The 23,139-nt window shown below is 29.9% G+C and overlaps 2 protein-coding genes and 1 long non-coding RNA gene across 5 annotated transcripts; 2 read left to right on the top strand and 1 right to left on the bottom strand.

The window, feature by feature from the left end:
• Positions 1-450: 450 nt before the first annotated feature.
• Positions 451-2,847, bottom strand: LOC106441903 (ELMO domain-containing protein A). Of its 2 annotated transcripts, none has more exons than XM_048775836.1 (9): positions 2,581-2,847; positions 2,212-2,321; positions 2,004-2,072; positions 1,767-1,819; positions 1,560-1,614; positions 1,252-1,372; positions 1,126-1,173; positions 890-984; positions 451-779 (listed from the first exon to the last, which is right to left on the bottom strand). In XM_048775836.1, the coding sequence occupies exons 1-9, from the start codon at positions 2,663-2,665 to the stop codon at positions 678-680; spliced, it is 738 nt and encodes a 245-aa protein (XP_048631793.1). In that variant the 5' UTR covers positions 2,666-2,847; the 3' UTR covers positions 451-677. The 2 variants fall into 2 exon arrangements, with proteins under 2 accessions (XP_048631793.1, XP_048631792.1); XM_048775835.1 differs by having other exon boundaries at positions 1,704-1,819; positions 2,581-2,832.
• An 11,497-nt stretch (positions 2,848-14,344) lies between these two features.
• LOC106392408 lies at positions 14,345-15,751 on the top strand. Its single transcript, XR_007338136.1, has 4 exons — positions 14,345-14,888; positions 14,965-15,254; positions 15,376-15,418; positions 15,534-15,751. It is a non-coding gene; the product is annotated as an uncharacterized LOC106392408 (long non-coding RNA).
• A 3,622-nt stretch (positions 15,752-19,373) lies between these two features.
• On the top strand, positions 19,374-21,268 carry LOC106443642 (probable WRKY transcription factor 12). Of its 2 annotated transcripts, none has more exons than XM_022717569.2 (4): positions 19,374-19,616; positions 19,731-19,819; positions 20,129-20,299; positions 20,900-21,268. In XM_022717569.2, the coding sequence occupies exons 1-4, from the start codon at positions 19,389-19,391 to the stop codon at positions 21,075-21,077; spliced, it is 666 nt and encodes a 221-aa protein (XP_022573290.2). In that variant the 5' UTR covers positions 19,374-19,388; the 3' UTR covers positions 21,078-21,268. The 2 variants fall into 2 exon arrangements, with proteins under 2 accessions (XP_022573290.2, XP_013740643.3); XM_013885189.3 differs by having other exon boundaries at positions 19,385-19,616; positions 20,918-21,268.
• Positions 21,269-23,139: the final 1,871 nt, after the last annotated feature.

Genomic DNA, 23,139 nt, shown 5'->3' with positions numbered 1-23,139 from the left:
ATTTGGTGGTCGAGATCTTGCTGGTGCTGGTGTTGGTTTGCTACTGAGTTTCTGTTAATGGTTGGCTCTGAAACTTTGGAGACTAAAACAATTTCATAAGAAAATTAACAATTTTTTTTCTAAATTTTTTTTTTTAATTATTGGAATACCTATATCACATTGTGACCATAATAAACCACATCTACGTACATAATAAACTCATAAAAATTTGGAGACACAAGACTGATGTTCCACTTTATTATGTCCAGAGCCGACTATGATTAATTTAGCATTTACCCTAACATTTATTTATGCAAATGGAACCATCATCATGATCATCAATAAGACAATCTGTTAATTTGTAATATTTTATTATTTTGCCTTTTCTTCCGAATTCCGATTATGAGTGCATCGCATGTGTTATCTCTATAAGTAATCCAATGGGTAAAAGCTTTACACAAACAGATCAAGTGTTAGCCGCCACCATAATGTTTTATTACCACCACACACTGACAACATCACTCGATCGTCTTCCATCAATTAACACACTAACATCACCCGATCGTCTTCCATCAATTAACACACTACACACAGTTACTAAAAAAACTCAACGTTGTTAGAAAACGAACCCCATTATTTTCCTAACTACACGCTCATTTTAACCACAACCAATTTGAGATTCATCATAACCCCACACACTATTGAGAGAGAAGAGCGTAGGAGGGCAAGTCTTCAAGATGCGTTATATCTTCCAGCATCAGCTCTCTCTCCAGCTGTCTCCTTGTTGATTTCATCACCGTCTGTGTCATCCATATATGTTATCAATTCAGCTATATATAGTATGACCAAAGAACACTATCTATCTCTGTTGCAAACACAATGTATGGATATGTTTTAGAGAAGTACTTACGTTGAATTCCATGTATGAGGCACGCATTGAAAGCCACTGCTGATCCATTAGCTTGAATGCAATGCAATAAAGACTGTCAAAGGCTGATTCGTTCTCTGCTTACACCCACACCCACTTATCTGAATCAGTGTCAAATTCCAAACAAAGCACCATGTGTGCAAACTATATATTGTTATGGCGAAAAGCAAACAGCACTGTAGAGTGGAAACAGAACAGCATAGTGTGAGAGAGCTAACCAGAAAGAAACTTCAGAAAAGTTTCCCCAACAATTGTTCGAGGTTTTACTGTCAATTTTTCAAAAGGATATATTGTTAGTATCTATTACAATCACGGTAGGTAAGTAGATCCTTGTGGTCATATACCTGCTTCAAGGTCAACCATCTGGATGAGCATGAATGTTAAATTGATACCAGCAACAGCAAAAGGATATTCCCATACGGACCTTTCCCCAACCTGCTTCCTCAAAAGGTCCTGGAAGGATTTCTGCAGCATATGGACATGCGGCGTTACAAAACCAAGTGAGGAAACTGTGAAACAAGCTCATTACATGGAGCGAGCAAATGTTATATTTGATGGCACATGAATACATATAAATAATACTGCGCATGGGAAGTGAAATTTAAGGAAAAATAATTCGATTCTTCTCTGAAACGTAGCATGTGGGTATTACCTGAAAGTTTCTAGCGAAGTACAGCAAGTTTTCAAGAGAAATGAAACCACCACCCCTGAAAGACACTGCACCGTAAGTCAAAGAGGATGAAAGCAACAAAATATAAATATCAATAAAAAATGGCGAGGAAAGTCAGCCTTGAACCTAAAATCTGTTGACGGATCTTTGCCTTGCCAACCCATCTCTTTCCACTGCTCAGATATCAACCCATGAAGCTCTTCTTCAGGGAAGGCAAGTTTCCAGAGATTCCTCAGAGCTTCCTAAGAGCAAAGGGAGTAATTATAAAAGCTGTTACATATGGACTTATGATGCAATCATGCATTTGGCGCCAAAAGCAATCGCTTTTTAAAACCAAGTGATGGCGAAAACTACCATCTCCAATTTAATGGATCAAGTCCACTGTCTTTATATGAAAAAATAACAACCCTCACGTGAAATGTGTACCTGATGCAGAGGTATTGTGGTGTCATAAGCTACATCAATACGGTTCTGCAACCTGTGCAAGCATTCCTCCTGCAAGTTCCAACAACAGTGTAGAAGTTATTAGCAACCCTGACGCACTTACAAGTAATTAATGAACAAGAAAAATCCAAATTCAAAACCCCCCCCCCCCCCCAAAAAAAAAAAAAAATGTTGGAGAAAAAAGAGTAACCTGAGCAGGTGTAAGATCAAAGGTAGAATGTGCATCACTATCTCTTCGCTGAGCACAGACGCAAGAAAGACCCCGGCCTAACCAAGCTGCTGATCCAGGCACACCCTCAGCTATAAACAAAACACACAATCTTGTTGGACCTTACATGAGATGAGTGAAAGCAAGCTACTCTATATCTCCAAAACTCCCATTAAAAACATCAGAGAACTCTACAAAACAATGTCATATTACTAAGATTTAATTAAATAACACCATCCTCCTTGACACCAAACTGAGAATACTAATCTCTACAAGTGCATAGGACGAAAGATAAAGGCATCTAAACCAAGCAAACAGTCAGGTGTAGAGAGTGAGAAGATGGAAAGTTACGGGAAGAGGAATTGTAAACGGTTCCACGTTCGAGTCCCTGAGAAATCCGCCTGACGGCTACGAACGAGCCTTCTCTATCATCCATCTCCTCAACGCAATGCGAATCACAGAGCGAACTTCAACAAATAGAAAGAAGAGCTCAAATAATCGAATCAGTTGACGTCGTAATCAAGCAAATATATATTTCCGAATAAATTTTTGTCGTTTCTTTCTATTTAAAAAACATAAAATAGATATTTATAGTTACGTCGTCATTGCAAGCGACGGGCTGGGATGGGCCGGGCCGATGGAGATCAGGTGGCGATTTGGTTGGTGGACCCCCCGCGCGTGTACTCCAGTCTCTATCAGCTTCATCAGTCTAGTCACAAGTCCATACCGAATTAACAAGCGGCTCGTGGGAGTTTGGTCTTGCGGCATTAGTTATAGTGGTTGATAAATTTTGAGCTCAAACTCAAACGTCAACGACTTTCTTCGTTTTAGTTTTGTAAATTTAATTAACAAAGTACTTGATCTGTAATTAAAATCTAATACTAGGCTTTTATTCCTAATTCCATCTATAGAAAGATCAAATGTGATTGCAAACAAGTTGGTCATAAAAATATTATCTAACGTATTTTGTGTGTGTGTGTGGTCAACTTAAATAATACATTGTTGTTGTAACAACTTTTTAACTGTAAATTTAATTTAATTTTACTTAGCCCTCTGAGGATGAATGGATACTTTTTAGAAACCATGTACAGTATTTGCATTATCAAAAATCAAAATAAGGAAATGCCATAATTGTTCAAAAAGAAAAAAGAAAATGACATCACGGCGACAATTACAAGAGGCATGCATGGGCGGATGGGCCATATGTTTGATGGATGAAGTTTAAATAAAGCCGACCTTTAGGTCTGGGGGTCAGGGTCTTCGGGTCAGGTTCAGATCGATTTATTTCGAATCTGAATTTTTCGGGTCACAGATATTTGGATCTAATAATTATTTGTAAGTTTTTTTTGTTCGGATTCGAATGGGTTCTTTTCGGATTTGGATCTATTCGGATTTATAACTAAAATATATGTAAAACAGTCGTAACTTTCGGGTCCGTATTAGGTCTGGATCGGATTTGAATATTTACGATTTGAATATTTACGATCTGAAATAAACACGAAAACCCAAATCCCATCAAATTTAATTGAAATATGTCATGTATTTCTAAATTTTTACAAAATACTATAAATTATTACTAATTAAAATAAAATATTTTTAAACTCTAAATTTTACATTTAAAACTCCATATTACTTGAAAATGCTACAAAATAATAATAAAGATTGTTAACAAAAACATATTTTAACTAAATCATACTAAAAGAAAATATAGAAAATAAAACACAAAAATCATAGTTCTGAATATTCATGTGTTTAAATCGGATATGAATCGGTTCTTATCGGTTCGAATCTATTCGGATCAGTTCTTTTTGGGTCAGGTCTATTCGGATTGGTTCTTTTTGGTTCCAGTTCTTTCAGGTATAAGAATTTTGGACCTAATAGATAATAAATTTTCGGTTCAGTTTCGGATCAGATATTTTTGGATCAGTTCTGGTTCGGATTTTTGGAAATGGGTAAATTGTTCAGGCCTACCGACCTTTGTATAATAACTCTGTTTGTTTTTTGGTCCACGTGATTTACAAAATCAATCATGAACATGTGACATGTCTACAACTACAAAGAGATCTTTTAAATTTAAATGAACTTCTATGTCTTTTTTTTTTGGTCAAGAAATTCTATGCCTAGATGTTATACTCAAAGCAAAAAAAAAAAAAAAACATCAGAAGTTATTTGATGTTAACTTCTACATATTTATATAGCTTTGTGGTACACTCTTTTCTCTATACAGTTAAATTAATTTTAATATTCAATTGGTTATCTGAAGTCTACTTCGGTTGTAGTTCATATTTCTCTACACTAGAAAATGAGATTCGGTGTATATATTAGCAGTATAAAACTAGATTAAGCGGGACTGAAATGATGAAATCATCTGGGAATTTCAATTTATAAATGTTATCTGAAGTTCTTCTAGTTGGGTTAAAAATGTTCATAGATCCCAAAGAATATGTAAGTATGTTATACAAGCTACTTTCATGCTTCTGGAAAGGAGCAAGAACATAACCAATTTCAATCCCTTTTCTTGAACTGCAAGCTGCAAGCTTCTCTATGTACGGGTATTATCAAGTTTATATAGAAAGGGGGTGGAGATTATAACTATTTGTCTTGTATATAGCATTTACGGATTTACCTAACAAAAACTATTTGCATATTCTATCAAAATCTCATGAGAATATTCGAATACATATTGGTAATCCAACCCTCTTTAATGATTTTAACCATTTTCAGTGCTACTGCTACCGGTTCTAAGTTGAAAAATAATTCACACCATATAATCATAAAAAAAAACTAATTTCAGACCTAGAAGTGGAAATTAAAGACTAAAATCTAGTGATAGAACAATTGACAGACAAAGCTAATAAGCTATGGAGATACAACAGTTATATATACAGATCTTCTTCTGATTCTGAAATCTGGTTTACCTTAAGATTTGGGCAAAGCTCTTAGTTCATGGCCGTCATGTTTGTTTCATCCGCTGTCAATATTGTCAACCAAGATCATGTGTCTGTTTAATGTTTAATGTTAAAAAAAAAAGAAAAAAAAATGTTTAATGTTTAAATTTTTATTACTTTACTTTTGCTTTACGCAAAAGAAAGAAAGAAAAACTACTTTTCAATGACCTTTATCTGGTCAAATGCTTCATCTGTCAATGAATCATTCCAAGTTCCCAACATATATTTTTCATCAAGAACAAACTATTTGATATTTATCAGTCATCTATCTATTCATCTTCCCGCTAGGATCAGTCTTTGGATTAATTGGGCTACGATAGTGAATATTATGGGCCTCAACTTGTAAAAATGGCCCATTTAGTCATCATCTCTTGGTAGGATCATATTTCGACTAATTTGAGCTGAGATATTGAATATTATGGGCCTATGTAATAATATAGGTGTCAACGCCATCTCTCCATCTCTACAAAAGCTTCCCTTCTTCTTCACTTTCATGTCAAGACAACAACCTATGCTTTGGGCTTCATAATGCTCTTCTACTCCCTTCAATCTACAACTTACGATGATTGAGAAATGTCAACGAGAGAAGAATACAAATCAAGTTTGAACAGGTATGTCTACTTTGGGATCTTTGTTTCTTAATTCTCTCTTTTTCGAATGTTAAGAGAAAAGAAATAGCTCATTATGGATGTTAACGAGAGATAAAGAGATGATAGACATGCAAGATGGGGCTCCCAGTCCCAGGTGTTGTGACTACTTACGTGGATGTCAAGGAAGATGGACTCTTGTGCGTTGGAATTTGATGGGTTTTCTTATGAACGGATTGATAGAGTTTTAAGTATAGATTCTCTCACAATCAACTCTGTAAACTCAATCACAAGCTTGTAAACGATCTATAGAATGAAGAAGAAAAGTATCACAACTCTGAATGGGAACGGTTGAGATGCGTCGGCTTGACCCGAGCACAATCTCCCCAAGAACACTGGTCTAACCCAGCTGCTCTCACTCAAGTCTCTCGATTCAGTCCAAATCCAAAGCTGGTCTTCTCATAAACGTTGAGCTCATGTTTTATAGTGATTCTTCCTCCAACTACAAAGACTCTGAATCCGATAGAGTATTTTACTTAAGCTGCCAGCTCAGCATAAGCTGCTCCAAGGTTATCAAGGATCTGAAATATTTAGGAAAAGCTTGATTGTATTGATATACAAAGTATGGTATTTATACATGGGGATTGACCTAATGCCAATAGGAATATGTTAATATGGATAACTACAATATGGAATATATTCTTATCCTAATATGGTCAATCTTATGATAGAGAGAGAGATATGGTTTTGATGGGAATCTTAAAGAAGTTAGATCCAAATCTGAAGTGAAAACAAGATGAATAGAAGAACCCAAGTAAAACTCTGTGCTCCGTCTTTCCTAGGTTTCATATTGATGTTTAATCTTTCGTACATGTAAGTAATACAGTAGCTGTTGTTTGGTAAAGCTATTATAAAAAAAATTTTGATCTATTTGGCATCATCATCTAGGTTGCATGGAAACTCCGTTGAAAGGTTGTTTCATGTTTCAGAAACATTTCGAAACGGAATCTCATGAACAAATTTAGAAACTCACGATACACAAATGAATGATATTTGTCAATTGATATTTAATGCTTACTTGTTTTCATTTTTGAATAATTACCATGAAATAATTATTTCTTGATTTGTATTTTAATATCATCTTTCAGTATTTGTTGCCATTTTGATATCGTGATTTGACAGGAAATAAAATTCACTATATTATTTATCGAAGAATAACATGTTTTATTTTCTACTTTTTGATAAAAAAAAATTGTAGAGTTTACAAAAAAAAACACCACTCTTATTTGGTTTTCTCTCTTAGATAAACCAAAGAAAGATAACCAAATCAACTCATCGGTAGATCAACTGTGTATATGTTATATATATATACACGTTTCTAAAACGTCTCCAAGTCTGAATATCTACTCTATTAAAATAGTTAGACTTATGTTTCTTCGGTTGTTTACGCGTATCTGTGTTTTCGATTCTATGCAAATCATCGTACACTCCATACATTTAGGATATTGCTTGATATGGGTCTATAGTTTATTAAGCCCATTGGTTTATATTTTGGAACAATTCAGAAACGAAAATCTTGGTTTTATGCATTATGAGGACATTTTTATTCTCTTCTCTTGTCGTGTATTGTGTGAATCCACATATTATATCTACTATATGAAGAATAAGGTTATCCACTGTTGTATCCACAGCAGAGGAACTATCAAAACTGTTTGAAGCCCCACACTCATTTCTAACCCCTAAATCAAATCCCTTAAACAATAAAAAATCTTATTGTATCTTTAACTGCTAGAGATTAATGTGATGAGTTTCTAAGAGTTGTAATGAAAGGTCATTTTGTGTGTTTTTCGATAATATGTTTTTTGAATTTATTAAGAGACCGAGAGAGAAAATCGACAATATCAAGAAAAATCGAAAATAATCAAAAGGATCTAAAAAGGTCGATCAAGAATAATATCTGAAATTGTGAAATATAACATTCTCTAATATATGAATATTTAATTATTTTTATTCATTCATCACTAGATGCATATTGTATTTTTTATGAAAATCTAAAAAACAAAATTCATAAACACTTTTGTGTGTTCTTTATTCTAATCAGTTTATCAGCAAAAAAATTAAGAATAATATTGGAATTATATATATATATACCATGAGAATTGAATATGTGCAACCACTTAGTTAATTATTGTTGGGTTATGATATAGACCATCCTCATTTGAATTTGAAAGAAGTAGAAAAGAGGAAACGAAAAAGAGAAAAAGAAAGGCTGAAAATGGAGGGAGAAGACAAAGTGGGCACTTCTACAAGAGAGGGAGAAGAAAAGACTAAAGAGAGATGCCTTAGAAATTTCACCATCATTGAATTGGGAAATTCCTTACGGATTTGATTGGAACGTGTAATCATTGTTGCATGGAATTCATCCCCTATCATATAACCTTTAATTTTAAAATTCCTCGCTTTGTCTCTTTGCTCAACCTATGACATGTCCTTCTTTCATTTGCATCATAATTTGTTTCTTAAAATGTATTTACATGTGCATCATAAAATATGTTTAATTGAACTTAAAAGAATACATAATATTTTGTTTTGAGTTTGACTAACCATTTGCAAAATTTAAACGTTGCATTTTCCATAAATGGAGTTAAAAATGTTATTATATACTATAAGTGCTTTATTTTATTTTATAATGTTAAATTATGTATGAACTTTTTTACACAAAATATTTTAATTAACATACTATCCTTGTAAATAAAAAGGATATAAAACTTAACTTCGTCATTTTAATTGTTGTCTGTTTGTTTGTTTTTTTTCTCTATTTGTCTTAGTGTCCGTAAGAATCTCTACTAATAAAAGGGAGCTTTTGAGGCTCCATAGGGCGTCCACATCAGCGGAAACAATTTCTCCCAAAATCTGACACGTGGCATAAAATATAGTTTTACATTTTAATATTACTTATTTTTGAAAATTGTAAAAAATATGTAAACATACAACATAAAAAAATGGAAAAACTACATTAAACATATGTAAGATTATTATTTTTCACTTAAAAAAGACGGCTTATCTCCATAATGTAACATTCCCGTTTTATAAAAAAAACAAAAAAAATTATATATAATTTCGAAAATAATAAATATATGTAAAACATACAACATAAAAATGGAAATACTACATTAAACATATGTAAGATTACCATTTTACATTTAAAATAACAATAATATGTAAACATACAACATAAAAAATGGAAAATTTACATTAAACATATGTAAGATTACCATTGTTCACTAAAAAAACGGTTTATCTTCATAATGTAACATTACCATTTTATAAAAAAAAGAAAAAAAAACATAAATATAACTATTTGACTATTTGTCCAAGTTCGTCTATTAAACATTTCCGTTTTACATTAAAAATGGAAAAATACGTAAAGATTTAAACATCTATCTTAAAATATAAAATATAGACATTAACTAAATATAAAGTATTACTTATTTTCGAAAATTGTAAAAAATATGTAAACATACAGCATAAAAAAATGGAAAAACTACATTAAACATATGTAAGATTACTATTTTTCACTTAAAAAAAGACGGCTTATCTCCATAATGTAACATTCCGGTTTTATAAATAAAACAAAAAAATTATATATAATTTCGAAAATAATAAATATATGTAAAACATACAACATAAAAATGGAAATACTACATTAAACATATGTAATATTACCATTTTACATTTAAAAATAACAATAATATGTAAACATACAACATAAAAAAATGGAAAATTTACATTAAACATATGTAAGATTACCATTGTTCACTAAAAAAACGGTTTATCTTCATAATGTAACATTACCATTTTATAAAAAAAAAAAAAAAAAAAAAACATAAATATAACTATTTGACTATTTGTCCAAGTTCGTCTATTAAACATTTCCGTTTTACATTAAAAATGGAAAAATACGTAAAGATTTAAACATCTATCTTAAAATATAAAATATAGACATTAACTAAATATAAAGTATAAGAAAGAGAAATACTCAATAAAAAAAAATAATAAGTAAATATTATAAATATATAAATATACGAATTATATATACAATAATAAGTAAATGCACAATTTTAAAAAAATGGAAAGAGTACATTAAATATTAAACATCTATCTTAAAATGTAAAATATAGATATTAAGTAAATAGAAAGTATAAGAAAAAGAAATACACAACTTATAAAAAATGGAAAAAATATATTAAGATTTAAACATCTATCTTAAAATGTAAAATATAGATATTATGCAAATAGAAAGTATAAGAAAAGGAACTACACAATTTAAAAAAATGGAAAAAGTACATTAGTATTTAAACATCTATCTTAAAATGTAAATCAATCTTAAAATATAAAATTATTAGTAAATAGAAAGTATAAGAAATATAAATACACAATATAAAAATAAATAAATAATAAGTAAATATAAAATATAATCCCGAAAGATGACACGTGGCATAAAATAGAGTTTTACATTTTAATATTACTTATTTTTGAAAATTATAAAAAATATGTAAACATACAGCATAAAAAAATAGAAAAACTACATTAAACATATGTATAATTACTATTTTTCACTAAAAAAAAAAGACGGCTTATCTCCATAATGTAACATTACCGTTTTATAAAAAAAACAAAACACATTATATATAATTTCGAAAATAATAAATATATGTAAAACATACAACATAAAAATGGAAATACTACATTAAACATATGTAAGATTACCATTATATATTTTTATTTTAAGAAAATAATATGTAAACATACAACATAAAAAATGGAAAAACTACATTAAATATATGTAAGATTACCATTTTTCACTAAAAAAAACACGGCTTATCTCCATAATGTAACATTACTATTTTGTAAAAAAACAAATGATATATAATTTCGAAAATAATAAATAATATGTAAACATACAACATAAAACATGGAAATACTACATTAAACATATGTAAAATTACCATTTTACATTTAAAAATAACAATAATATGTAAACATACAACATAAAAAAATGGAAAAACTACATTAAACATATATAAGATTACCATTGTTCACTAAAAAAATGGGTTATCTTCATAATGTAACATTACTATTTTATAAAAAAAAAGAAAAAAACATTAATATAACTATTTGACTATTTATCCAAGTTTTTCTATTAAACATTGCCGTTTTACATTAAAAATGGAAAAATACGTAAAGATTTAAACATCTATCTTAAAATATAAAATATAGACATTGACTAAATATAAAGTATAAGAAAGAGAAATACTCAATATATAAAAAATAAATAATAAGTAAATATTATAAATATATAAATATACGAATTATATATACAATAATAAGTAAATGCACAATTTTTAAAAAATGGAAAGAGTATAATAAATATTAAACATCTATCTTAAAATGTAAAATATAGATATTAAGTAAATAGAAAATATAAGAAAAAGAAATACACAACTTAAAAACAATGGAAAAAGTATATTAAGATTTAAACATCTATCTTAAAATGTAAAATATAGATATTATGCAAATAGAAAGTATAAGAAAAGGAAATACACAATTTTAAAAAATGGAAAAAGCACATTAGCATTTAAACATCTATCTTAAAATGTAAATCAATTTTAAAATATAAAATTATTAGTAAATAGAAAGTATAAGAAATAGAAATACACAATATAAAGAAAAATAAATAAGAAGTAAAAAAAAATATAAATATAACTATTTGACTATTTGTCCAAGATTTTCTATTAAACATTGTCGTTTTACATTAAAAATGGAAAAATACGTAAAGATTTAAACATCTATCTTAAAATATAAAATATAGACATTAACTAAATATAAAGTATAAGAAAGAGAAATACTCAATATATAGAAAAATAAATAATAAGTAAATATTATTAATATATAAATATACGAATTATATGTACAATAATAAGTAAATGCACAATTTTTAAAAACTGGAAAGAGTACTTTAAATATTAAACATCTATCTTAAAATGTAAAATATAGATATTAAGTAAATAGAAAGTATAAGAAAAGGAAATACACAATTTAAAAAAATGGAAAAAGTACATTAGTATTTAAACATCTATCTTAAAATGTAAATCAATCTTAAAATATAAAATTATTAGTAAATAGAAAGTATAAGAAATAGAAATACACAATATAAAGAAAAATAAATAATAAGTAAATATACAATATAAGTAAATACCAACTTTAAAAAATGGGAAATTACATTTTTTTTAACGCTGATTTATTATGATCTTACAATTATGATATAGGAAAGATTACGTAGACGATTCGACAACCGACAATACTACCTGCATTATGAAGACCTATGCCTAACTGCATCACCTGAGCTGTCCTATGAAAATCCACGCTTGACTAGATTTACTTGCACCATGTTGAAGATCTCTTGCAAGCCATTCCTCTTTAGTCTGTATAATTGTTTAATAAACCGCTCTCTCCAGGACTTGAAACTTGGATTTCCTGTAATCTGCAATAAATTGCATAGTCTGGGATTCGAACCCCAGACCTGGGTGTAGAAGCCTTTAAACCTTAACCAATAGGCTACGGTGCTTCCACATGGGAAATTACATTAAGATTTAAAAATATATATTAAAATTTAAAATATAGATATTACGTAAATAGAAAGTATAACAAATGGAAATATACAATTTAAAAAATTGGAAAACGTACATTAAGATTTAAACATCTTTCTTAAAATATAAAATAGAGATATTAAGTAAATGAAAAGTACAAGAAATGGAAATACATATACAGAAAAATAAATAATAAGTAAATAATGTAAATATATAATATATGAATTATATATGTAATAATAAGTAAATACACAATTTTTTAAAAAATGGAAAAAGTTCATCAAGCATTAAACATCTATCTTAAAATGTAAAATATATAATATAAGTAAATACACAATTTAAAAAATGAAAAAAGTACATTAATATTTAAATATCTATTTTAAAATATAAAATATAGATATTACGTAAATAAAAACATAAGAAATTGAAATAAACATTTTAAAAAATGGAAAAAGTACATTAAAATTTAAGCATCTATCTTAAAATGTACTTATATCTTAAAATGGTAGTAAATTATATAAAAATGGAAATACCACATTAAAAAAAATGTATAGTTTTACATCAAGAAAGTCCCTATAAAACTCATTATTCCATCCACATCAACCTCACACTATTAAGGAAAATTTCAAAGCACTCGAGCAAAAAAATGGTTTCACCATCAACTCTTGCCGTCCCAGAAACCTTTAATGACCTTGAGTGAGATTTTTTTATAACAACAAACTTTTTGTTAGGTGGATTCATTGTTGGGAAACCCGCAACTTCCAAAAGCCGAACTTATTCATGGGAATTGAATTGCTTTTCATAGACTCAAAGGTATTCTTACAAATTTAAATTAATCTAATCCATAATTTTATTGTTAATATTCATACTAACTCTCTCATGACCAAACCATTTCAGTTAGTAACCATTCAAGCGTTTATCCCGAAACACTTCCTTCCTCGCCGAATCAGGTATTGGTTCATGTTGGTTTAGTTTTGTTTTTGGTTTACTAACCGGTTTTGGATGGTCCTATTGTAAATATAATTTAAGTTGGTTTAGCATATATTATGTTTAAAATAACTTAAATTAAATAATAATAATATTATGCTTAAAATATAATTTCAGAGAGTTTTCAAATATAGTCAATATATAATATCTTAAATTTTTTTTTTAAATATACATAATTTATATATATAGATTAATCTTCCAAACTTAAACTATTATATTATATATGAATAATGTTTTTAAATAAAAATAATTTCTAATTTAAAATAAAAATAAAAACAACAAATGGTTATTTTCAAATAATGGATGTAATTTACATTATACTATCATTTAACAAGTATTAGATACGTTTTGATATATCATTATTTTCTATTTCCAGAAAACAATAAATTGTTTAACATCAATATCATCTAGGTTAAGTATACGAACAACACAAATTCAAACATCACAAAAAATATTTACATAACCATTATAATACAATAATTTAATCAAAAAATATAATTAAAAAATATTAAAAAGAATAGTTATATACTTAATATTTGAAAATAAAAGATATTTTTGCTAAAATTGTACTTACCTGGCCAAGGAGATCGACCATCTTTTTACGGATCGATCGAATGTTGAGCATGTGGTCGATCCGAAAATACTCTGCAGTTTAATAAAATCTCTAAAACATTTATTCCAACGCTCAAAAGATAGTTTTGCTAAATATGATAACTAGATAGCCAATAAAATTACAAAAAAATATTTAAATAGTAAAAAATATGTTAATTTAACGTTTTAAAATTTAAAAATAAATTTTAATTATGATATGCATTTTAACATTTATATAAATATATATCATAGCCTAAATATAAATAATTTAACAACTTAAATTAGAAAAAATAAAAATCCCGGGCGTAGCCCGGGTAAATCCCTAGTCTAATACTATAAAGGAGACTTTTTTCTCTCAATAGGGCGTTTGATGACACGTGGCATCTAATACTTATACGTTGCGTTTCGTCTTAATGATTTCGGCTGGACTTTTACATTCCAGGCCCATTAATGATGTTTGTCCCTTCGTCACTTTGCCTTAGACATTAGCGTCTCCGACGAAACTTCCTGAAATTGTGATCGACGAATGTCTTTACGTTTCCTTCTCCATAACGGCGCATTAATTCCTATTTTGCTCTCAGCTTCTGCGTAATTAACCTACTCTCATTCAATCGATTTCATAGCATCCCCAAAGTAACCGACTCAAGCTTTGACTATAAATATCCTCAATTTGAGCCATGAACAGCACAACTTCGATAAGATTAATAAGAATAGTCTATTCTACTTTCCGATTACTGCGATGGCGAATTCCTTTATCCTCCTTGCAGATTTGAAAGATGGGCGCTGCTCCAACATTGCAGAGGTTCATTTGCTGAAGTTTTGGGAGGCGAGATGGGTCCTGTGCGAAGAGATATTGTGATCCCTAAGCGTTGTACCCGGTAACTATGATCCGACAGGTAACGACCGCATTTTCTAAACCTCTCTGCATTGCCACAAAATAAAAAACCATCTGAGGTTTTATCTTCTTAATAGATTGCTGCAGGTGGTACTCACTCTATAGTTTGATACGCGAAGGTTATGTGTGGACTTGGGGTCATCCGTGACCTCCCCATGACATGTATAGATTAAAATTAAAACTCACAAAAAGGCATTTGGTGCATTATTTGGCTACTACTTGAATGTTCGATTTTGGTTTCCTCTCTACTGAAGAAAACAAATATTTCTGTCGGAGCATTTTGTAATGGGGCTCTTGAATAAGATGGGAGGCTCTTCGCACAACCCCTCATCATGTCCAAGTCCAAGGCCTCGATGATCTCACTTTGGTTTGTTTCTTTCTCTTTCTTTTATTGATTCATTTTCTACTCACGAAGACCGTCAAAAGGGGACTCTATTGTCAAAAAGAGACTCTGTTGTCAACGTATCTCTCTTTAAACTCATTTTTAGGTTGATATTGATGCGGGTGGCTCGCATTCAACTTCTTTAACTGGTAAAGGAGATATATTAAAAAGAGTTCTCAAAGTTTATTTCCTTCTCATTCTCACCATGTGCTAGATCCTCCATTTGATCAAGAATATTTATTTGTTTGGTCTTTTAATTTTTAGCTAGGTGGACGGTTGGGGAAGAGAGAACACGGAGGACTCGGGTTAGGTGACAATGACAAGATCAGCAAAATAGTTCCACAGAAAGTTAATCTTCTCCCTGACAAAGATATCCTGCATGTTGTAAAGCCTTAAACTTTAATTATCTTTAGATCTCTAAAAGAGGATCTCATTCATGTAAAGAAGCGTTAACCTTTAATGATCAATAACCTTTTTACAGATACGTTTCTTGCGGCTAAACACATTCCGTTGCTTTGAAAAGAGATGGCAAAATATTATCGGCTGCTCTCTTGAAACCCAAGAAACGTGCTTTAAGGTTTACTTCATAAGTAAAGAGTCATTTTCCTATCATTATCTTTGTGATCAGATTGGTAGAGGAGATCATGGCAGACGGTTATGAAAGGAATTTAACACCTGGACAGCCATTGGAGTTGTTTATATATTTCACCACCTGAAAGAAGCTTTAATAACGCCAGAAAGAAGTAAGGAAAATGGTCAGCTAAATCGACTGCTTGCGGTGAGCTCTACAGTCTTGCCATCGTGGAATGTATGTCTGATAATATTTGATCCTCCGGTCACAGAACAAGTTACGAAGACAAGAAAGAAATATGTTGCAGGAATCAAGGCAAAAGGAGAGTATGCTTTATTAAAAGGGGGAGGGGGAAGAGAAAACGTAATCATCATTTCATAGCTATCGGAATTGATACCAGTAAATGAGGAAAAGCATGATGGCACAAGCTCTGGAAGACTGGAACCATCGGGGTTTAGATCCTTGCCGCAGGATAAGCACTGGCTAGCGACTATGATAGTGACATGAGTACATGACTGGTCATGAGAATCACAAACGCACCAGCTCCAAAACTGTCTTTAGCGACTTGCTTGATAACCGCAGTTATATTCTCTTCATCTGTTCATTGAGGAATTAAGGCACAAATTATTAGAAAATAAATTTTATATTAATTCAACATAACTAAATATAATAAACAGTTTCCAGACAACTAATAAACAATATATCTATTATACTTTAACAATCAATCTTTAATTCATATTACGGAACAACTTGAAAAATTAAAATTAAAGATATTCCTACCAAAAAATCAAAATGAAATAAAAATAAAAACCAAAGCAATGTAACAAGAAAATCATAATAAATTAATAAAGTAAAACAATAAAATATAGTGTTGAAAAATATGACAACTTATCACTTTCCATTCATCAAATAAATACAACTAAAAAAATTTTACTTCAAAAAAAAAAACTGTTTTTGATCATTAAACTCGATTTTTTTTTTGAAAATAACCAATTGTACACACATCACATTCATCAAAGACAATATATAACAGTCTTGGCAAGATGTCTCTCAAAGATTAACGTTGAAACTCACTACACCAAAAGATGGTGTTTTCAAAACAATAACACAATTTCTAAAACAAATGGCATGTTTGTGTAACAATAATCTATCTAGCATAATAATGTTATAAATGAGAGATATGGAGGTTCGGAAAACATATTTAGACAATTTTATATGGAAACAAAACAAAACAGAAAGAGATCAATGTTGAAGATGCATCAAATAATCATAACACCAAAGAGTGAGAGTTACAAGGCTTCCGTGAATTTTTGTGACACTGAAGAATATGGAAACAACAATAATATACAATCGCAACAACATAGAAAACAGATCTACCATCTGCTAATACTACAAACAAATTAAAAAGTGTGTATTAATGATAATAAACGAACAAAACTAAGTTGCTAAGCAAAAAAAAACAACAAAACTAAGTTATATAAGTTTAAAATCACAGCACATATAGTATTAAATTTTTCATAAGTAATCAATATAAAAAATTTATACAACATATAAGAACATGAAGAGAAAACAATTAGAACAGACGTTAAATGACATGAATTTAAACAAAATAAACACATAAGAAGAATTCCAAAAACGAAATTCAAGTAGCAAAGATGACATGTTACTCTTATTCAACAATAGTGTAGAAAAAATGGCCAAACACATGCAAGAAATAACATTTGTTTCCTTTACAAAAATACAATTGAAAGAGTTGGTAGTAATAAAAATTAGACACTATAATAACAAAGGTTATATAAAGGATACTAAATACAAAATAATATAGAAATTTTGCCAATACTAACGGGAACATTTTCGCGCGGACAAACCCCTAGTAAATAAATAAACTAACTAATGGTACTAGTACTATAATTCCTTTAAGGGCTAATTAAGCAGGTGTTTAAGTTGATAATTAATTACGGAGTTGACTGGACCGGTAAAGTAAATATGAAACTTAGTTTAATCCACCTAAATCATGTTTTATGATAATGTCATAGAAAAGATTAAAAATGTGTAATTATATGTTTTTTATTAGTTGCTGTTGCGTTGTGTTGCTATTGTGGAGGAAGTTGGCCTGCTCTTTTCCTTAGGTGTTTTGTGTGTTGTTGTGTGTAGTTATCAAATTCACGATAATATAAAAGTACAACATTTGTGTTTTAGTATGCGCGATATATTTTAAAAGCAGTCGTATAACATATAATGTTTCTGTGAATATGATTAAACTAGGTGTTTTGTTCGCACTCGCGGACTTAATAATTTAACAAAAAATATAAATAGATATATTATCAATTTAAAAATCAGTAGACATATGATTTTAATGTTTTTAAAATATTTAATAAATTATTAAATTTTTATATACGAAAAAAGTTTTTTATTTTAAGAAAATATATCGTATCACGTAAAATAAATATGAAAACATTCAATTTACATAAAAACATATATAGGCATTTATATTTATTTTTGAAATAGTTTGATGTAAAATATTTTGGATAACATAATATATAATCTTTTTATATAATGATGATTATCAAATTAATGAATTTGTTTTTAATTTATGAGTAATTTCATATTAAAAATAATCTAATTATTTATTTAAGATAATAAATAATTTAAACACTCTAACTTTTAACTGAGAGAGAAAAAATCACTTCGCAGAAAATATGAATCATTTTCGAACAAATTTATGAAAGTGGATTCGACATGATTTGGGAAGAGGTAACTTTTCTGGGTGTCGTTTCCATCATCAGCTTTAGGACACATCTTGAGATATGGATGGAAGCTTTGATGTACCTCCACCACACTCAATTACCTTCTTGACAATTATTTCTCTCTCTCTCTAATCTCTATATTGTCATGTGTAAGGAAAATCTTCAAATATCTTATACATTAAGATAAATCTTTACTTCAATTAATTTCTTATAATTTTGATTCCTTGGATTGCTTCAGTAAGCTGATCAACAACAATTAGTCCAAACTCAAACCCTTGTTTGGCCTCATTATGGGATTGTTAGGTTCAATAAATGATGCAGGTTACTTGCTTAAATGAAAGTAAAGTCGTAATTGACTAATTTAATTAACAGGAAGATAAATTCAACACATCATTATCAACTTATTTTACAACCGGCGCAAACAAAAGAGTATCGTTTTTTTTACTAAAAGATAAATTGAGAAATTTCATTGAACATTATATTCCACAAAAGATAAATTGAGAAATAAATATGGTATATATCCAAATAATTTTAATTTGTTTTGTTTGGCATATGATTTTAGACATATAAACTTCACATGAAGCTGACTGCCAAAGACACGAATGGTTCAAAACTTCAAATGATACATTTAGAGGGTTTTTGAAACGTGTGGGGACGTACATACAAAACCCTATCTCTCTATATGAAAGCAAGAGAAGAAAAACCGTAAAAGTAACATTTATAAATTTTATTAAAATAAAATATAGACAAAATAAGTGTGATATACTATTTACAAAATAATACGCACAATAAAAAGGGAGAATGGGATTAAATCAAATGGAAGGAGGAGGAGGAAAAGAAAGAAGAGTAGTAGTCAATACTTACGATCTACAACAAGAGAAAATGAACTTCCCATTTGAAGAAACTAATGTCTTAACCTTCTTCTCTTCTTCTTCCTCTTCTCTCTCCTCTCCTTCTTTCCCCATCTATAACTCTTCTTCTACCACTAATACTAGTTACGCACCTCTAGGGTTTTCGAATAATCTTCAGGTCTAGCTATGATCTCTCTTTCTACACATATATGCATATACGTGATTGTCTTGTTTTCTTGGTTTAAATATTGATTGATCTTAATTTGGAGGGTTTGATATGTGTGTTTTGTAGGGTGGAGGACCCTTGGGATCAAAGGTGGTTAATGATGATCAAGATAACATTAGAGGTGGAATTAACAATGATGTGCATTATAATTCTTGGTAATTTAGTTCATTTAAATTCTAAGATGAATCCCTTCCTTTCTTCTTCTGTGTACCATCGACTAATAGCCAAGTTAAGAAAATTACTAATATTGTCTTTAACTTCATCAGTAGATTAATCATCTTTCTCTCCAATGTTTTGGGTGTCCCCAACACCACCATATTATTAATTTATGGGTTTTCCTAGAAATGTTTTGAGATCCAGTAGAACCATAGCTTGACTATGTATAAATCCTTATGAGTTATGACATAATTAGATTAAACCTAAGGCATAAATGATGTTTACGTTATAGAGTGGTTGTATTGCAGGTGGAGATCAAGTAGTGAGAGTGGAGAGATGAAGAACAAAGTGAAGATAAGGAGGAAACTAAGAGAGCCAAGGTTCTGTTTCCAGACAAAAAGCGATGTGGACGTTCTGGACGATGGCTACAAATGGCGTAAATATGGTCAGAAAGTCGTCAAGAACAGCCTTCACCCCAGGTAATTAATTCTTTAACGACACAACCACGTACATCTATGTAACTATTTAATCAACCCTATTAATTAGTCTAATTAACGTTACCTATACTTCCGATAAAATGTGCTTAATGATTTTCGTATAATCACATTGACTGGTGATTGATAGTTTCGTAAAAGCTGGGGTAGGAACTAAATTTAGGTGTATCTATTATATTATCTCTTTAGACTGTTGCCGAACCTTAGCTCAAGTACTAGAGACATGACTGACTGCTAATACAACCTTATATAATATATATACGTTTAAAATATATTTTTGCAATATTACATGTATTGTAAAGAGGTTTTTGTTTTGAATATAATTTTACATTCATTCAATATATACATTAATGTATGTTGCAAATTTAGTATTTACAGGTAGTCATCAACAACATTTTATGTTTTTATCTCTTTTCTATTGTGCAACATCTACACATATTTCTAACTACTTTTGTTAGTACACTATAAGGCTCGTGACATTCACACGTTTCTAATGTTTGTTTTATTACTATTATTTTCGTATGGCCAACTGAATCAAATCAAATTGTGTTCAATAATATTTAATTTATTAATAAATGTATAAAGATGTGGATATACATACAGGAGTTATTACAGATGCACACACAACAACTGTAGGGTGAAAAAAAGAGTGGAGAGGCTGTCGGAAGATTGTAGAATGGTGATAACTACTTACGAAGGTCGTCACAACCATATTCCCTCTGATGATTCTCCTGAACGTGATCATTGTCTCTCTTCCTTCTAATCTCTTTCTTTGCTTATAGATGCGTGATATTTCGCATATTTGATATTGCATGTGCTTTTCATCAGATGTTTTATATATATTCTTGACTTCATTTTCGTTTGTAATAGACTTATATACTCTCAATGTGGATTAGTTTTGAGGCTGATCAGGTGACGTGGTATAAGATATTAAAGATATATAGGTTTAAGATCTTTTTCTTGATAAGAAAAGTGGAGGGCTGAATTAGTTGATGGTGTGAACAAACGTAAATTAATTTTGAAGAAACAAAGAACTTAAAGAGAGCAAAATACAATTGAAGTATATATCCGTTTAAAGTTTGTATATTGGTTATGTGAATTAATAATTTATAATCTCTTAGATTTGTATTTGTATTTAGATTCAGAATCTCATATTCATTTTTCTTTTAAAAACATCATTATTTAAGTAAATGTTTTTTTCTAATTTTAAAAAGGCATATTGTATACCGTGGAGGTCTTCAGTCTTCACACCCTCCAGATGTCGATTTTGATCACGAATTTTAACTTTATGCTGATGCATAGAATTTTAAATCACTTCTAGAATCAATGTTTGGTTAGTGTAAGACATGTGACATGTAAGATTTTCACTTCCGTCTGTGAGAGTATTATCCACGTTTCAACTTCATGGAAACTGGTAGGACGGATTTTAAATATGAGCCATAAAGTATATAAAAGAGTCAATAGTTTATTATAAAAGGTATAAGTAGTAACAACACTCAAGCAAACCTAGCTACAAACTAGCTCATGGTCTACAAAGACATACGGTATATATATATATATATATTACATATCACGTATTACGTATATTGTTTTTTGGACAAAATATTACGTATATTGTTAATTAGGGTTATATCTAGCTAGCAAGAAAAGCTTATCTCTTCCTAATGGTGAAGATGTTATAACTATAGATAATCGACTCATGCAGCCGGAGCGTAATCATAGACTACATCATCGTCATCATCACCTTCATTCTTGAAAGATCTTGCAAATTGAGTGTGACCATTGCAATGGAGAACCAAGTCAAATTCTATTGCAGACATTCTCTTACTCACTCTACTCAGTTGAAAAGAAGCTTTAAAGAAAATAAAACTAGGTTTGATATAACACATTGAGATGGTCACTTGCTATATTTATAGATGTGAAAAAGGTAATGGCGAACGAAGAACTCATTAAAACTGGGTAAGGGCATGTGACTCGCTGCTTATAATGTGTGCTTGACACAAGTGGAGTGTGGAATACTGAGTAACCCACCTATTTTATGCGTTGACTCATCCGTCACTTTTTATACATTTATTGGTCCACCTCTTTTTACACGATTTGTTAACACTTCGTTTCATTATGACATAGTTTTCTTAACGGAATATTAACTTTTCTGAAGTATAGATCGACAAACATAAAGTTTTTTTTTTTCTTTTGGATTTTAGAAAAAAAATAAAAGAAAAAAAATTGAATTGTTGATTCCCTCTACGGCTCTACCAATAGCAAACATCATAGCATCATGCATAGAACCTTGAGGGACAAAAAGAAAGATTTATGATCTGTTCTCTAGATTTGTTTTGAATTTAACTTCATTTCAACATTATTATTGTGAAAAAAACAAAAATTCTCTCGGACCAACTGTACAGTAGTTTTCTCTATAACTGGACTTGTGGGAAAGTAAGAGATATGTCTAGTTTACTTTTTCTTAGTTCTCTCATGAGGCATGCTTTACTTTTTCTTCACTCCAATCCCAGTCAGTTTGGAATCTAACCTGACTGTCATGTTTAGTTCATTGTTTTTTTATTTCTTGTAACTTCAGGTACTAATCAAGTATATGTTCAGTGCTCGCATCATAGGAAAAACAAATACTATAACATAAGTTAGTTAATCAAATGTTGTTTACTTACAGTTTGTCGTTCATGAATGTAGCTAGGAACTATATAATGTTATTTGGAAGATAAATTACATCAGTTTGAATGTAGCTAGTAATGCAAATTTATCATTCGAAACGTTCCAAAAAGAAAAAACGATGTTCACTCAACATATCCTCTTGTAAAGTTAAAATC

This window comes from Brassica napus, chromosome A3, assembly GCF_020379485.1.
Source record: "Brassica napus cultivar Da-Ae chromosome A3, Da-Ae, whole genome shotgun sequence".
NCBI classification, from domain to species: domain Eukaryota; kingdom Viridiplantae; phylum Streptophyta; class Magnoliopsida; order Brassicales; family Brassicaceae; genus Brassica; species Brassica napus.
The sequence above is the reverse complement of the archived record's forward strand: the minus strand, read 5'-3'. Positions and strand labels throughout refer to the sequence as shown.

Excerpts from the sequence above, each read along its gene's own strand:
- LOC106441903 (XM_048775835.1), bottom strand. The coding sequence starts at position 2,665 with ATGGATGATAGAGAAGGCTCGTTCGTAGCCGTCAGGCGGATTTCTCAG. Across the intron at positions 2,073-2,211 it reads TTGATCTTACACCTGCTCAG|GAGGAATGCTTGCACAGGTT; the intron begins GTTACTCTTTTT and ends TGGAACTTGCAG. Across the intron at positions 1,373-1,559 it reads ACTTCGCTAGAAACTTTCAG|AAATCCTTCCAGGACCTTTT; the intron begins GTAATACCCACA and ends CATATGCTGCAG.
- LOC106443642 (XM_022717569.2), top strand. The coding sequence starts at position 19,389 with ATGGGATTAAATCAAATGGAAGGAGGAGGAGGAAAAGAAAGAAGAGTA. Across the intron at positions 19,617-19,730 it reads GGTTTTCGAATAATCTTCAG|GGTGGAGGACCCTTGGGATC; the intron begins GTCTAGCTATGA and ends TGTGTTTTGTAG. Across the intron at positions 20,300-20,899 it reads AAGAACAGCCTTCACCCCAG|ATGTGGATATACATACAGGA; the intron begins GTAATTAATTCT and ends AAATGTATAAAG.